General features: G+C 33.7%; 1 protein-coding gene across 1 annotated transcript; it reads left to right on the forward strand.

The window, feature by feature from the left end:
* Positions 1–147: 147 nt before the first annotated feature.
* Positions 148–16,067, forward strand: LOC145313744 (uncharacterized). Its single transcript, XM_080153312.1, has 15 exons — positions 148–184; positions 2,774–2,993; positions 3,433–3,569; positions 3,996–4,525; positions 4,788–6,419; positions 6,536–7,257; positions 7,681–7,840; positions 8,289–8,491; positions 9,701–9,850; positions 10,455–11,041; positions 11,380–11,508; positions 12,059–12,179; positions 12,667–13,014; positions 13,638–13,751; positions 15,198–16,067. Exons 1-15 carry the CDS (start codon positions 148–150, stop codon positions 15,295–15,297), a joined length of 5,190 nt encoding a protein of 1,729 aa, XP_080009438.1. The 3' UTR covers positions 15,298–16,067.
* The last annotated feature ends 25 nt before the right edge of the window (positions 16,068–16,092 follow it).

Here is a 16,092-nt window from a genome sequence, read left to right on the forward strand (position 1 = left end):
TCGGTAACTACTCAAGATAGATGGCAGATTTTTTTTATCAAAATCCAACTAATTACCATTTTCTTCCATCAGTTCATATAGGTATTGAATTGATGGGGTTTAATTTGTACGAATAAATTGTGATTTTCTTTCTTGTTTAAAAGTGAAATGGCTAAATTATCCAGAGATTTAAGGGACAAGACAAGTAACAGTCCAATGTCCCTTCCCTTCCTGCCGTTCTTGAGTGCTAGACAAAGCTTTTTATTCTAACCTACATTCCTTTGGATTGTAAATACGTTGTATTGATTGTCTGGTTGTGTGTGTGCAGTGTTGGAGGACCACAGGCTGGAGGCAAGTCTGGAGAACCTTTACAAGTTGCAATTCAGCATCTGTCTCAGACTATCAAGGCAGAGATTATAATTTCATAACAAATATTAAGACTATTAATACAAGTAAGATAACATAAATCAAGTAAAAGGAGGACCAACTGTGTGTTCGTAAGTTGTCTATTGTCGTATAGTAAGACATCTAAAAACGCGGGAATAGTCCCTTTCGTGGCAACGCCCCTTAACGGGCGATTCGTCTTATTTTTAAAATTGCTTTTGATAGGTTATTTTAGGTTATATTGGGTTAGATGATTGCCCCACAGGATTAGGCAATAGGCCCCGCAGGGTTAGAGCCCCCCGCAGGGGCTAGAAATACGAAAAAAGCTACTGTGAAAAAACGAAGAATCGCCCTTTAAGAAGCGTTGCCACGAACGGGACTATTAAAACGCTTGTACCAACATACCTTTTTTAAAATCTTAGATGTATGTACTTATTTGTGTACTTTTGACCTAACCAAAGTGCTTGAGTGTCTTCAGTCCAAAAAACTGAATGGTAATTCTTCAAATAAACTGATCAAATAACACTAACTCTTATGCTGTCAATAATTAAATCAATTTTCTATGCTTTGTTTCTATCCTTAGAATTCATATAATAGGTTGAATTTTTAAAACACAATGCCTTTGCTAATGACATTTTGGATATCTTAATCAAATGAAAATTTTTACTCTTTTCGTTTTTATCTATATAAAGAAATAATTAGTGCTTCTCAAAATGCCTATCCAGCACCAAACTGAACTTTCTATTTTGTTATAAATTAAAAATATGGTTGAATTTTCTTTTATACACCTTACCCCTGCAGAGTCTATGCCAGAGATGCCCTAACCATGTGGAGCCATACGGCCCAGTACTTAAAAAAGCCCACCTTTACCTGTTTCAAAGTAATAAATAAACAAACTAAAAACTTCCCACGACTTTAACTCTTATTATCAATTTAATTTAAACCAGGGGAAGGGGGTATGTGCTAGACTTGTCCCTTAGAGGGAAACCGCCGAATTATTATCTCTGATTTGAAGGCCTACGATGATGGATGTGTAAACTTATCTCCTGGAGCCGGTTGTCCTCCAGTGTATAACACTTTAGGTAACAATTTTACCATTTTTAGAAGCAAATTTTTTCTACTCTTTCTAAAAATGGTCTATCCGTAACGAATAGATGTACATTTGATTTATGAATAACTATCTCGTAAAATGCCCTATATTATAAAGTAATAAGATGTTTGTATTGTATATGTATTTTTCAGAGAATTTATGTATAGAAATTGCAATTTTTCCATTGCTTAAAGTTATGGTCACAAGAAAACAACCCCCCCCCAAACTAAAAAAAAGTAATATATTTTTTTTAATCATAGAAAATATTTGGGGAGTGTCCAACACCTTCCTCTTAGGGCAAAGCTATTAGAGTCTTTGAATGAAGCCCTTAGTAGTGTTGAAAAATAGATAGTTTAAGAATTATACTGTTTAAAAAAAAAATAAACTTTGCCTGTATTGACATTTATTCATCTTTGTGATTTAATTTCCTTTTTTATTCTTGCAAAAGTTATCTATCTATCTATCTATTGATTATTTTGTCTAGTATTTTGTGGGCATAGCGCCTGTCTGTAAACGGCACTAGGTCAAAATAACAAACAATGGCCTTTTTATTCTTCAACATTTTAAACAGTCGTGATTTTTTCATTTCAAATTCATAGATTGTTTTGGGTAAATACATTAAAAAATTCCAAAACCAAGCCATTACCTAAACCTTAATTGTTTTAAGTTAATAGAATAACCTTTATCAAAATCTTTGAATTATGTATCAAGTTTATATTTAAAAATGAAAACATAACATTTTTGTTTAAAATCTAAAAAAAAACATTTGTAAGTCTTAAAATATTTAATTATATATTGTTTATTCTTGGGGATTTTAATTTCTCAAATTTCATTTAAACAAAAAGACCGAGCTTTATAAAATTTTGCAAAAATGTTGTTTTGATGATATTTTTTCAGGGTTACATGCTTTCAATTTTACTCTTTCATTTTACAATTCTTTTTCTTTTCAAACTTTGTTCTTTGGATTATTTACAGGTTTTTCATGGAGAAAATTAATGAAAAAACATTTATTTTTTTTTATCTAATAATGGATGAAATTAAATCATAATTTGCATATGAAAACTTTTTAAAATAGAAGCTTAGAACCTATATCTTGTATGCTTATTCTAGGTTAGGTAAGGTTAAGTATGGGTTAAAAGACTTAGTGGCAGGGTCCCACAGGGTTTAAGTCCACTTTAGGGGCTAGAAATATGTTTATAATATTTAGAACTTTGAATTGCTTAAATATTGATTTAAAAACTATTTTATTAGAACCTTGTACCTATTTTGAAATAAATTTAGTTTATTTTTATAAATAATGATACTTTTTTAAAATTTCAGTTGTAGGACGAAGAAATCCTTACAGTAACAACAGCAGTGCTAACCTCACCTCTGACTTTGATGAAGAGTTCTCTGACGCGGATGAAGACAAACAAATCATTGAGATTGACATAAATATAAATGGAGTGGAGCTAAAGAATATAAATCTTCTTGTGAGTAAACATGGTGTGGCTAAAATATTGAATGATACCAAGAATCCTGAACATGCAAAATTAAGGAGGTATGTATTTAGCTGTGTGTACAGAAATTTTTAATACTTAGTTGTCGCATCGTATTATAAGATACCTCGCGGATATTAGAATGAAAAATTATAAGAGTAAAACCAGTTTTGGTAGCCCCGACCGGATGAAGGCTCGAGCTAACAAAACTGGAATAAATTTTATTTTTATTTTTATTTTCATTTTCGCGGAAAATTGTTTGTACTACAATGCTATACATGATTTTTCGGGATGTCTGAGAACCGGTTCTAATCAAGCGGATATCTCCAATTTTCTGTTAGTCAAAACCTTTTTTTAAGATTTGTGTTTTTTTACAATACTTGCATACAAATCATATGCAAAAAATATTTCTTTTGAGGTTCATATCATGCATATAATATTTTTTTTTTATAGATATGTTTGGGAAAATTCACCAATAATAACTTTTTAAAATTATTATAGGACAACAGTTCCAATACAACTTGGAAAATCCGGGAGCAAAGAAAGTGTTAATACCAAGAAAGATGCTAATGTAGCAGATAAGAAAAGGAAGGATGGAAGAGAAGATTCTGTAACTTCAGATCTACCAACTTCTCCAGGTAGACATATTATAAAAAGCCTTTTAAAATCTATTACAGTTTATAAAGATCTTAATCCCTTTTTTCAAAGTTTTCATTTAAGAAATAGTTTTTAAAGATGAATAAATGATAAATAATGTTTGAGATTTATCATTATATAAAAGAAACATGATTTGTGTCCGCGTGTCTGTACCTTAGAATATCCCTAATCGCTTAACTGATATGTTTCTTCTTTTAAAGTAGGGACTGAGAAGGTTTATCGCTCTTTTGGGATAGGTAACACCACTTTACCAAGAGAAATCGCCCCTAAAAAAAAATTAATCTTTTACCCCCAAATTTTTTTTTTCTTTTTAAAATTCGAATTCAAAATTTATGGGGGATGACTTCTTCCCTCCCCTCTCAAGTACCCCCAGGGTATATAAAGCATAATTTTTCTGTTGTTATCAGGAAGCAGCTGCCTGCCAAGCCCAGGAAGTTCTAGCAGCTCCAGATCATTGAGTCCAATCAAATTCAACTACCTTGAGAAAAAGCCGCAGCTTATCAGACAAAACACCTTTACAGAATCCAGCTGTCAAACCCCAGCTGATAAGAAATGTAACAGTGACAATAGGAATGGTGATGGAAAGGTGAAGAGTCATACAATACAAACCCAAACAGATCCTGCTCCAAGACAAAAATCCTCCCACGTTCAGACACTTCCGGATAACAAATCCTCCAAAAACAGCGGCAACTCAAAGAAGCCTAAAACCAGCAGCATTCAAACTGATCTAACCCTGAAAGATCTTGCAAATTTCCCCGCCAAAATGTCGGCTTCAGATGTGCTGCCGGCGGCTGCTAATGCTTTTATGCAAACCGAAGCAACGCCTGTTAATTATGATATCATTACTGAAGGTTTCCCCAACCTAAGTCGCACCCCATGCATTGAGCTTAGATTCAACAGTACTCAGACAGATCCAAATAGATTATTTAGCACTCAGGTTCAAGGATTATTTACTAAAAGCTTTTATTAAAACAAATTAACAGCAAAGTTTTTTTTCAATTTCCTGCATATTTTTGAAAATTATAACCTAGGTAAATACTTATCTGGTTTTCATTAATTCAAAATAATATTTCTAATTCTTTTTGACATGATTTGAAAAAGTATCTATTCTGATCTCTTGGCGCTTCTTTACTTTCTCTTTATTATTTTTATAAAAAAAAATAATGCTTTTAACTATAACAATCCTTGCCAAGGTGCAGACGGAACTTGCAGCCAGAGAGGAAGCTGAACACTTGATGACAGACTCGGCCAGATTTAGGGACAGAACAACTACATTTGTCAAATCACATTCATTCACTGACGAGGTTGTCTGTCGGGTGTTGTTAGAGCATGCTGATGATTCTGATGAACCTCCCAGGTCAAGATCCGCAGAAGAACGCAATTTGATCTATGACAAAGCTCCCAAAACATCAGAATCAGATCCTGGTGAGCTTGCCAGAAGCTCATCTGTCTCAATTGATGGCTTCAACAGAGCATTTTCTGACAACAAGAATGAAGAGTGGCTGGATATGATGAAGAATCCAATTGACATGTCAAGATCTGTTAATTACCTTGATTTGACCAAGTTAGGTAATGAGGGAGAGACCCCTAACTCTGAAGAGATGTGGGTCAATGTAGAGGATGATAATAAGTTCCTCACAACAGATTCAGAATCATGTTCAGCTGCTACTGATAAAGTATCCACCATGGCTAACTGTGGAGGTTATGGCAGCAATCAAGACACGTCTAATCTAATTAGAAGTGTCTCTGAAACTGAGTTACTTGAGTTTGGGGCTGAGATATCAGATATTGAGTCTTCATTTACTGCCAAGCAGTTGGCTAACTTTATGCGAATGGAAATGATGCCAATCAAAGATAGTCTAAACACAACAGAACATACTATAACTGGTATTGCTGGTACTCTATGTAATATTCAACTTGGAGTCAATAATCTTTGCTGCAATCTTAACCAAATGAAAGCCAAAGTGTTGTCAACTGGTGAAAATGATGATAGTATCTTTAATATTGATGATGATAAAGTTGAGATTGTAAAGAATGGTGAACTGACAGGTCCACCTGATCAAATGGTTGATTCTCTTATGATGAAACTTGAAAAGATTCTTGTCATGAGAGATATTGAACTTGAACATCTTATTAACAACCTCAAAGAAGATAATAGTTTGCTTAGAAAGGAACTAGAACTTTACAGGGCAAAAGATGGCTCTGAAGGCAACCTTGAAAGCAAAATGCAAGAAGTTCTTGAAAAAATGAAAACTTTGAGTCTTAGAAAATCTGCCAATTCATCAACATCAGCTGAAGAAATAAAAAAATCCGGGGAAACCAAAAGAAGAGTAAGAAAGAGAAATAAGAGTAAAGCAGACAAAGAAAGATCAAATCTAAATGGTTATGAATCATCAGAAGAAGATCTTGATAGAAACAAGAAAGGTCATGTTGCTCCTGTAAAAGCAAAAACTCCTCTAGTAGATTCTTCTCAGCAAACAACCAAAATTAGCCAATTCTTCAAAGAAACCCAAACTGTGCAACATCTTACCAAAGAAGCTAGTACAATCACTGACTTAACTTCCAAAGATCTAGTTGTTAAGGAGGATGTAGTTTCAACTCCTAATTTAGTATTTACACCTAGCGAAGATGAACCTTTGATTGAAGAACCTTTTAAACCTAAGAAAGGAGTAAAGCCAAAGAAAATACTCAACAGATCAAGATCAATTGACAAGAAGGTTCCTCCACAAATCACAAATCTCTCCAAGAATAATACAAATAAACGGGCAGGATCCAAGCCACGGAAACCTTTGAGTAAAACTCCGTCCATGCAAGAAATTACAGATTCTCAGGTAAATATTTTCTTTTGTGACAAATTTGGAGGGAAGTAAATTTATTACATGTTTGAAAAATATAATGAATAAATTTTTTTTCGTATTTGGAAACTTATCTTTCTTTCCTTGTGTAGGTTATCATTGGTAATGGTCTGGGAGCTGAGGGTGCAGACCCATCCCCAACACCTGATATTTGTATCCCCGACATACCCAACCTAACAGAAGCCAAGCTCCAGCAGGCTGCCAAGTCAGTAACTCCGGTCGTCACAGCCGCAGCTGCCATTGTAGAAAAGCCGCCCAAAGAAGATCCACCACCCAGGGCTGCCACAAAAACCATGCAACACTCAGATTCATTTGAGATCAGCTTTACTGGTAAAAGCAAACCATTGACAAGATCCAACTCAATATCACGCACACCAGCAGCCACGCCGGTCAATCCTGCCAAGAAATCTGATGCTTCCAAACTAAAACCTCTCACTAACACCAAGTCAAATATTTTCAAGAAAACGCCACGAGATGCCAAAGACAAGGACAAAGATGGTCATAACAAGGACGCCAAAGATGCCAAGAATGTGACAATAGTTGAGAACAAACCTAACCCCAGTCTTACCATTGATTCCTGTGTTAGAAGTAAAGTTATTGAAGGTGATGATTTTAAAATAACCATCACCTCAAACGCCGAACTTCAATCTTGTGAACTATCTGATGCAGAAGGGGGCGGAGATTCTCCCAAAAAGAAGATTGTTGTCACCCCCAAAACTCCAGAAAAGAAGGAGGAGAAGAAAAAAGTTGTTGAGAAAGAAGTGAAAAAGAAAAATGGAAAGATTCCTATCAGCAAACAGTATATTAAACACAGGCATAGAAAACTATGGAATAATGATGATAGTTATTTTGATAGCAATGTGAAATTTGTCTTTTGTAAATGTAGTTTAATTAAAGGCCAAGAGTTAACTTTTATATTATCTATCTACCGTATGCTATATTCTCGGGGGTGTAACTAATAGGATGTTTGTGTGTCTATGTGTAATGAAGAATTTGACTAACCACAGAACTGATTGGTTGTACTTTACAGTGAAGCTTCATACAGCCATCCTCGAAAAATTATTTAATTTTTTTTTCATTTTAATACTAAAATTGAATGTAAAGTATAGACTCCCTCCCCCCCCCCCTCTACATCCCCTACAATGTCTGGCTTTACTGGCCCTTTTATGGCATAGCTTATAATCATAAATTTAGCCCTAAAGATGTATTATGTATTCTACAGTTTTGCTAACCCCAGGGCAGAGATACCCGGACCAGAACAGTTTCCAGTGGCCAGGCCTCCAGCCAGCCAGATACCCACACCCTCCATAGCCTCCTCATATTCTATGTCTCCATCATATCCTATCTGTTATGATATGCCTGGATATAACCATAATATTCCCCCAACACCAACACAGGTAGATTACAATTTTTGAAGTTGAAGATCTCTGACATAACTAAATAAAACCATATTTCAAATTTTTTTTGAAGTTTGCAATATAGCAACTAATGAAGCTTTACAAAGTGTCTCAAAAATCAACCATGTGACGTCATAAAAATAAGAGATGAGAGGATAAGTGGGAAAGAGAACCCTTAAAAAAGATAGATATCCCCTCATTTTTATGACGTCACATGGTTGAGACACTTTGTAAAGCTTCCCTATCATACAAAATAAAGGGCGGTTTCCTCTAAGTCGAGTATCGAACCACACCACCCCAAACTTTATTTGAGAAAAGGTTGGGGGATACTTTTTGTTTGTTTATTTTTTTTAGTTCATGCTGAGTTAGGTTATATTAGGTATTTGGTAACCCCGCAAGGTTAATGCACTTTGATAAAAAGCACCAAAACATTTTTATTTTATTTCAGGACTATTCTATCTGCTCAAACACATACCCCATCTCTGGCCGTAATACCCAGATGAGTATGGAGGGCGAGGTGATTACTATGATGATAAAACAGGACAGAGAAACCTCGCTGTATGATGCTCCCTCCAGCTTACCTGACTTTGCCGATATCAGGGATATCAATATGGATATTTTTATCTTATTTTTTAATTTCAAAAATTGCATGCAATTATACAAAATATTATATTACAAGGTAAAGTTTCAACTATTATTTAGATTGGATTGAGTGAATTCTTCTAAATCCTTCCTCACCACTACCAATTGTTTACAACCGAAAACTAAGTTTGTGCTAATTTTATGCCAGTAAAATTTCTATTTTTATGACAATTTTAATTTTAATTAAATTGCTGATATAAATATTGTCAGTTATTGTTTAATGTTTATTTTTGATTTTTTGTTAAAATTCAAATTTAATTATCAAAAGTTTTTATCCGAAAGGCAAAAAATATTTTTGATGTTAACCTTTTTTCCTAAGGTACAAATTATAAGGGCTTGACAGTGGCGCGTCAGCCGTCTATAAGCCTCAGTGAATTCATAGTATTATAGATTTAAAATTCAGCTGGATTTCTAAACCAGTTCGAAAACAAATAATCCATCTTTTTAGAATTTATTTTTTAGCTGGTTTAATTTTGAGGCTTAGACGCAGCTGCCGCGCCCTTTAAAGTATTTGTTAAAATTTTTTTACGTGAAATTATTATCTATAATACAAAGTAGAACGATGTCTGTCTGTCTGTTTGTACCAAAGAATCTCGCTAACCGCAGAACCGATTGGGTTCTCCTTAACAGGGTAGCTTCTCATAGGTCCCGGGAGGGTTTATAATTTTTTTTGGGAGGGTACCACCACCCCCCCCAAGAGAAATCACAAAAATCGAATTTTAAAAATATTTTTTTCTAGAGACTTCAACGCAACATAGAAAAAAATCTGGCAAAATTTGGTAACATGTATAATATCGTTTGAAATTTAAAAAAAAAAACATTTAAAGTGGCAATAGCGGCCTCTAGGGGCGTAGCCGCAAGTTTACAAAATAGGAATACCACAAATCTAGAAGTTTAATTTGATAGTCGTGCCTTTCTTTTTTATTATTTCACCATTTCAAACTAAATCTACAATTCTTTAGAAATATCATTAATCTTGATAAGATATAGAAATTTTGAAACACTTTTCTTGTATTCATTTGAAACTGATTAATATCCGGTGGATTAGAACCGGTTCTCATCCATACGAAAAAAACTATGTCTAGCATCGTATTATATCCGCGGAAAGGTGTTTATAATACGATGCGAGAAATAACTATTAAACACTGACACAAAAACGTTCGGCATCAAATTAATTAAACACTAAGTTTCAAAAATATCTGTATGATAAAAAATCAGGGAATCCCCTGACGGCGCGTTCAGCTATGTGATCGACGGACCCGCCAAGTCCAGCATGAGCAACATATCCGACCTGAAGTATGACCACGAGGAGGAGATCTCCATCAGAATGGACAGAGAGGATGGCTCCAGACAGGGTGGCAAGCTCAGGTACAAATAGCTTACAAACTAATGTTGACAGGACAAACAGTATTAATTGCGGTTTCAGAAATTCTCTTAACTTAGAAAAAATGAAAAATAAAGGGGGGTGCGGAAGAAAGTATTTGTCTTTGTATTTTACTTGAAGTCAAAATAGGTCAGGTTAAATTTGGTACAGGGTAGCCTCGCATAATTAGGTCCCCCCGCAGGGGTTAGGCATAAATTTCCACCTCCCTCTATTTTATTTTTAAAAGGTTCTTTAAGGTACAGCACCACCTAAATAATTTTGCAAAACACATTTGAGTGTATACAAAAAATGTAATAATAGGTGCCAACATTTTTTTATGGGACCTCCTTCCCAAAAAATTTAAAAAATTAGGTTAGATAAGTTATAAAAGAAAAGATTCTGTAAAATAGGGGGGGGGGGGAGATTGCATTACCCCCTAATCAACATCGGACATCCTAATATTTAATTTTAGATATTATATTTTTTAACAGTTCTAAATTTCTATTGCAAAAATTTGCACAAAAATAATTATTTTTGGGACAATAATAATCTTTTTGACGGTAAAAAAGCTGATTTTTATGATATCTGCTGTAATTATTAAAATTTCAGGTATTCCGAGTATCTAATCAAACGGAAAGTAATGAAGGAGATGGCCAACAACCGCAAGAAGACCATCGACGTGAACAGGGGCCCCATGCGGCCCATGGACAAGCTAGCCAGGCACAGCAACAAAACTACCCCACTGCGACAGAACCACCGCAGAAACTTGTTCCGCACAAAATCTCAATCAGTGTCCACTGAAAATATCACCAAAATAGAAAATCCGCTAGATCAAGCCAGGAAGCTGATACAATCTAAACGTAGCATGAGTACTGATAGGCTACCCATGCTAACTCCTTCAGAAGAGGAGAGAATAATTCGTATTAAGAAGTATGAAGATGATACTGAACGCATCAATGAAAGTCGAAAGAATCACAATCTAAGAAAGCTCTGCAAAGAGGCTAAAAAGAATAATATAATCCATCAGAATACAAATGATGATGTATTTATATATGAAAGCGCGCACAAGAGCACAAAAGCTGCGTCCAAGCCTGCTACCCCAACAACTCTGGCTGAGGAATGTCAGAAACAGAAGGAGGTTGTGAGTGGTCTGGAATCACAGAGCTCAAAGGACAGCTCGTCAGAAGCTACTGCAGGCATATATAACTTTAGTACACTAGTGAATAGGCCCCTAGAGGCCTCCAGGAAAATGTTAAAGAGGGGGGGAGGGTCGACTACACATATATAATTTCAGTTTTTCCTAGGGGCTATCTATCTTGAAAGGACGGAGGTTCCCTTCCTAAAAAAAGTAAAAAAAAACTTTACAAGTTCCTGTAAGAAGCTTTACTGTAAAGTAGAGCAATATCGGTCTAGTGGCTAGTAAGATCTTTTTTTTCTTTTTTTTGCTGGTCATGATTTATAAGAAAACACCAAAATGTTTTCTTTGGCCATATAAAATCTGAACTTACTTCTATAGTTATATATAATTTAACAGGACAAGATTCTGGCGAAGAAAACACCCGAAAGTCCAACACAATCCTGAAACGGTTGCCGTCGCTGGATAGCTTTACAAAACGGCTGATGTCGCCCCAATACCCACCCCTCACTGTTGAGTGTTTCATAGGTTCTGTATTAGATCATATAAATTCCTATACGAGTTAATATATATTCACATAATAATGAATAGATTTTAGTTTTTATTTATGGCCTATCAGCATACATATGTTTCCCAATTTTTAAAACTATTTTACAAATCGGTCAAATAATTATTGAAAAAAACCTATATATATATGTGTATGTCTAATCAAACTAAAAAATTACATGATTTATCGAAAGAGTGATAATTTAACTGAAGTTAATAGATATGGTTAGCTATAAAGACAGAAAATGTGACAGAAAGAGTTTCGCGGATATTATAATGAAAAATATAAGGTTAAAATCAGTGTTGTTAGCCTCGATGGGCCTAAGGCCCTTGCTAACACAACTGGTAGTAATCTTTTTAATATTCGTGGAAAATTGTCTGTAATACGATGCTATACATGATTTTTCAGTATCGATCTAATCCACTGGATATTATTCGGTTTCGAAGCCATACTGGAAAAGAAGTCATGTTTTTTTCTCTTAAATATGAAATGAAAAGATATGAAATGATCTAATACTGAATGATTGTGTAGTGTCCCGTGGTTGGCAGATAGATCAGGCCCAGCTGACAAAAGCTCTTGCAAAGTTGGACGGAATCAACTTTGCAAGATTGCAGGTTACCAACACTATGAACAGGGTTCTAGAGAATGTTAGGTATTATTTTAATATTATCCAACTCAAAATGCGCAACTTTGTAATTGTGTAGTTTGTTGCTTAAATTGTAATTTTACCATAGCAGCGAAAATGTTACTAAAATCGGGGTTGTCTGAGACATGTATTTTAAAAACATCAAATCACTTATTTATTTTTCATATTTCCTTTTTCGTGAATCAAACAAATAATACTTTTGTCTTTGACTTTTTAGTTTTTGCAATTATTAAAAGTATTCTATTTTTTATGGAACCTAGTAATAGTGTCTAACTTTTTATCTTTGTGACGTAACAAAAATCCATCTCTTTTTTAGGGGGTTCCTTTCCCACCTCCCCTCTCATCCTTCGATTTTTGTTACGTCACAAAGATAAAAAGTTAGACACTATTACTAGGTTCTTTTTTTATGTCTAAATTTATTTCTGCAAAACGACATACCACCGGTCCACTTTTCAAGTCAAAAATGGATTAGAAAAAAATATAAAATCTTTAGGCCCCACAACGACATTGTTCTGGTGCACATTGGATCCCAAGAGATTGAGGAATCTTGTCTCAGCATCAACAACGAGGACTCCATAGCTGGAGTGGCCGGCAGTATAGCCACTGTCTACTCCAAGCACATTATCATGGCTTCCAAGACATTCAGAGAAACTGTATTTGTCCTATCACTCCCCTTACCGCGTACAACGACCGGCCTGCCGGCCAATAACCCGCTGACCTTCCATGAACGGCTGCGCAAGGCGTTCAACTCGTTCCTGCACGCGAATGTTCACGAGTATGATAATATTGTGCTGTGCAACAATGATAATTTGACTACTGAGTGTGGACAGCCGGACTCAAGGTAGATATTTGTAGAGTAGCTTCAAATAAAGTAAAAACATTAAATATTATGTTGTAACGTTTGTGAACATTTGTTTGGTCTTTTGTCCGTCTATTTGTCTTTCTTTAATAGTCTTGTGACAACCCTGAAGTCGCGTTTTCCAACCCTAACAAACGGACAAAGAAAGTTATAGACTAGATGTTAAATTAACATAAAAAAGAAGGAGATGAAATATGCAAGATATAATAGAAAATCACGAAACCTTTTTAGAAAAACAAATATCTATATTGTTAAAGCGTGCCCGACAGACCTACGATCCAAGTAAATTTTATACTGGATGCTTATTAGTACAGGGAATCTTCACCAAAAAAGTCAGCTGTCTATCTTATACAACAGAAGAGAAAGCACATGCGTTACGGACGGACTGAAGAAAGGACGGACATATAGATATATTAGAAAACTGCATCTTTTGCTTGACTATATTTTTCCGAAGCTTTTTATAGTGCCATTAAAAATGACGTCATACAATACAAATGACCAATGATAGGCCAATACACAGACTAAATTACTAATGAGAGGCCAGTATACATTTATATTGGTAGGCCAGTATTTTTTTATAGGCATAATAAAATATAATATTCCAGGTATTATTCTGATGGTATCCACCTGAACAGTTCTGGATTCCGTAAGTTGGTCAAGAACTGGGAACAAGTCATTAAGAAGATGATCAGAACTCCAGATGGAAAGGTTCTTAGCAGGTGTGAAATTTTACAGAGAGAGAGAGGGGACATTGGGCTGTTTATTTCACAAGTCCTCAAAGTTTTATGATAAAGTTTGCTTATTCGTTGGCTCAACAACTTTGGGGAATTTAGTGAATTTTGATTGGGTGCAATTGAGTGTTTGAACGTTTCAACTGCTAATTTTAATCTACATAAGAGGTTATATTATTTATCATCATTGGGAATGTTCATTAATTTATCGGTCATTTTCTTATCCCTTTAAATCTTTGGAAATTTTACTAGATTTTAAATTGACTTACAGTAATAGAATTATAATCCTAGATGGCTAAAAATACACAGTAGTCAATGGTTCCCTTCAAAGTGCCTTAAACATGTGTACACCTTTTTTTGAAATAAATTGAAAATAAGGGCATTGATCTAAAAATTAAAGATATTTCATGGAAATGAATCTACAAATAGTACATTTTGATCTTACATGTGGAGTGTCCCATTAACACTTACAATACACTTGCAAAAATAACTTTTTTTTGTATAGAATGTATAACAAAAAGGTCCATAATTTACCATCGCAAAAATTAATGTAGTTCCTTTTTATTGTATTTACGTATAAAACAATGAGTCAAAATTGGACAAAATATAATAATAAATTACATAAAGAAATTTGTCCACATAAAGTAAATAAGTTTTTTTTTGAAATATAACTATTTTTTGAACAACTATGCTTTTTACCTTGTTTTATTATCTCTTATGGTTTTTCGAAATAGCTAGAGGGGGGGGGGGTCAATACCTCCGCAGTAATAAGGATTTTAGAAGCCCCCCTCAGGAATAGAATAGTGTTATTAGTTTTGTATAGGTATCCCAAATAATTTTACACATGAAATTACATTTGAGGGAATAGTGAAATATTGTTGATATTTTGCATGCAACAAACACTTATTTTTCTTGCCATTTGCAGGTGAAAATTTGCAAGTTTTACTTGCAACATACTTCACTGCAAATTGCAAATTATTTTTCTTTTACCATTAATTAAGGTTTACCAATGCTTTTATTGATTTGCAAATAAAAAATTAATTTGTTTTATGGATATTTATATTTTAGGAAAACAAACTTTCCTTTATTTGATTTTGTACAGATGCAAGTTTTTCATGAAAATCAACTTTTAATTAAAAAAAATATTAGTATTTTAGTTTTAAAGAAGATATTATTGAATATTTATTAATTTTCTACCTATTTTATTAGATGGTAGTTCCAACCCAAATTTTTTAAGAGAAAGAAAGCTGAATATGATTATTTGAGGTTAGGAAAGGTTAAATTAGGCTTTAAGAAGCCCTTTAGGAATTAAAATATTTTTACAATAACTCCCACAGGGCTAAAACCAAGTTTTGATAAGTGGGAGGTTTTTTTTATCTCTGAACTGAACATCTTCCCTTATTAATTTAAATTCTACATAATTTTTTTTCTTAGGAGATCCTCAGAATCCAGCAGCATAACTAGCAGTTCCTCAGCAGGATCCAACTCATCCAAGTCAAGTGTCATCAAGAGAGAACCATGGAAACCATACTAATTAGTTTAATTCAACATTTTTAACAAGTTCAAAAATTATTGTATGTGTATTGTATTAAGTAATAAACCCAAACCAGATTCAAAATCAATTTCAAAAGTAATTTTGATTAAAGACAAGCAGTAAGCTCAACTTTGCTTTTTAAACTATAGAAATAAAAACTTCCTAAAACTAACCTCTATTTCTGACACTCCTATATGAAACCAAAGTAAAGTTATAAGACAATATTGTAAATATGTGAATATCAATGTGTTCATACTCAAGTAAGCAGTCATATCAATTGTAATTTAATACTCAATCAAGAATATGCATGTATCCAAAAAAAATCTAATATTTAAAAATCAATAACCAACCCTTATAAATGTAAGTAAAATTGTATTCCAAGAAAAAATTTGTTTCTTTACTTATTCATGTTTTGAAATGAAAATACTTTTCTGTTTTTGATGTAATATTTCAATAAAAACAAAGTCAAACTTCTTTTTAAAGTCAAGGATAAAAAGAATTGGTGAAATGATCTAGCATATTGTGCTACAAATTAACCTAACAATTGTAGAATATTTACGGATTTGACAGGGTTTCAAGAAAATGTGTTATTTGAAACATTGAAAATGTATTCTTTTTATGCTTTTTAGGGCATTAAAGATGTGTTTTCAAAATGTAGATTATATAATTCTAGAAGTAGAAAATTTGTTGAGTAGATTTTTATAAATGATAAATATTGTTTATAGTTCACTGTAAGATGCTTAACATTGAAATAGAAAATTTATTATTCAGTTTTTGTTCATAAAAACCTTCATT

The sequence above is a fragment of the Acartia tonsa genome, chromosome 3, assembly GCF_053477335.1.
Source record: "Acartia tonsa isolate MP-2025a chromosome 3, ASM5347733v1, whole genome shotgun sequence".
Classification (NCBI taxonomy): domain Eukaryota; kingdom Metazoa; phylum Arthropoda; class Copepoda; order Calanoida; family Acartiidae; genus Acartia; species Acartia tonsa.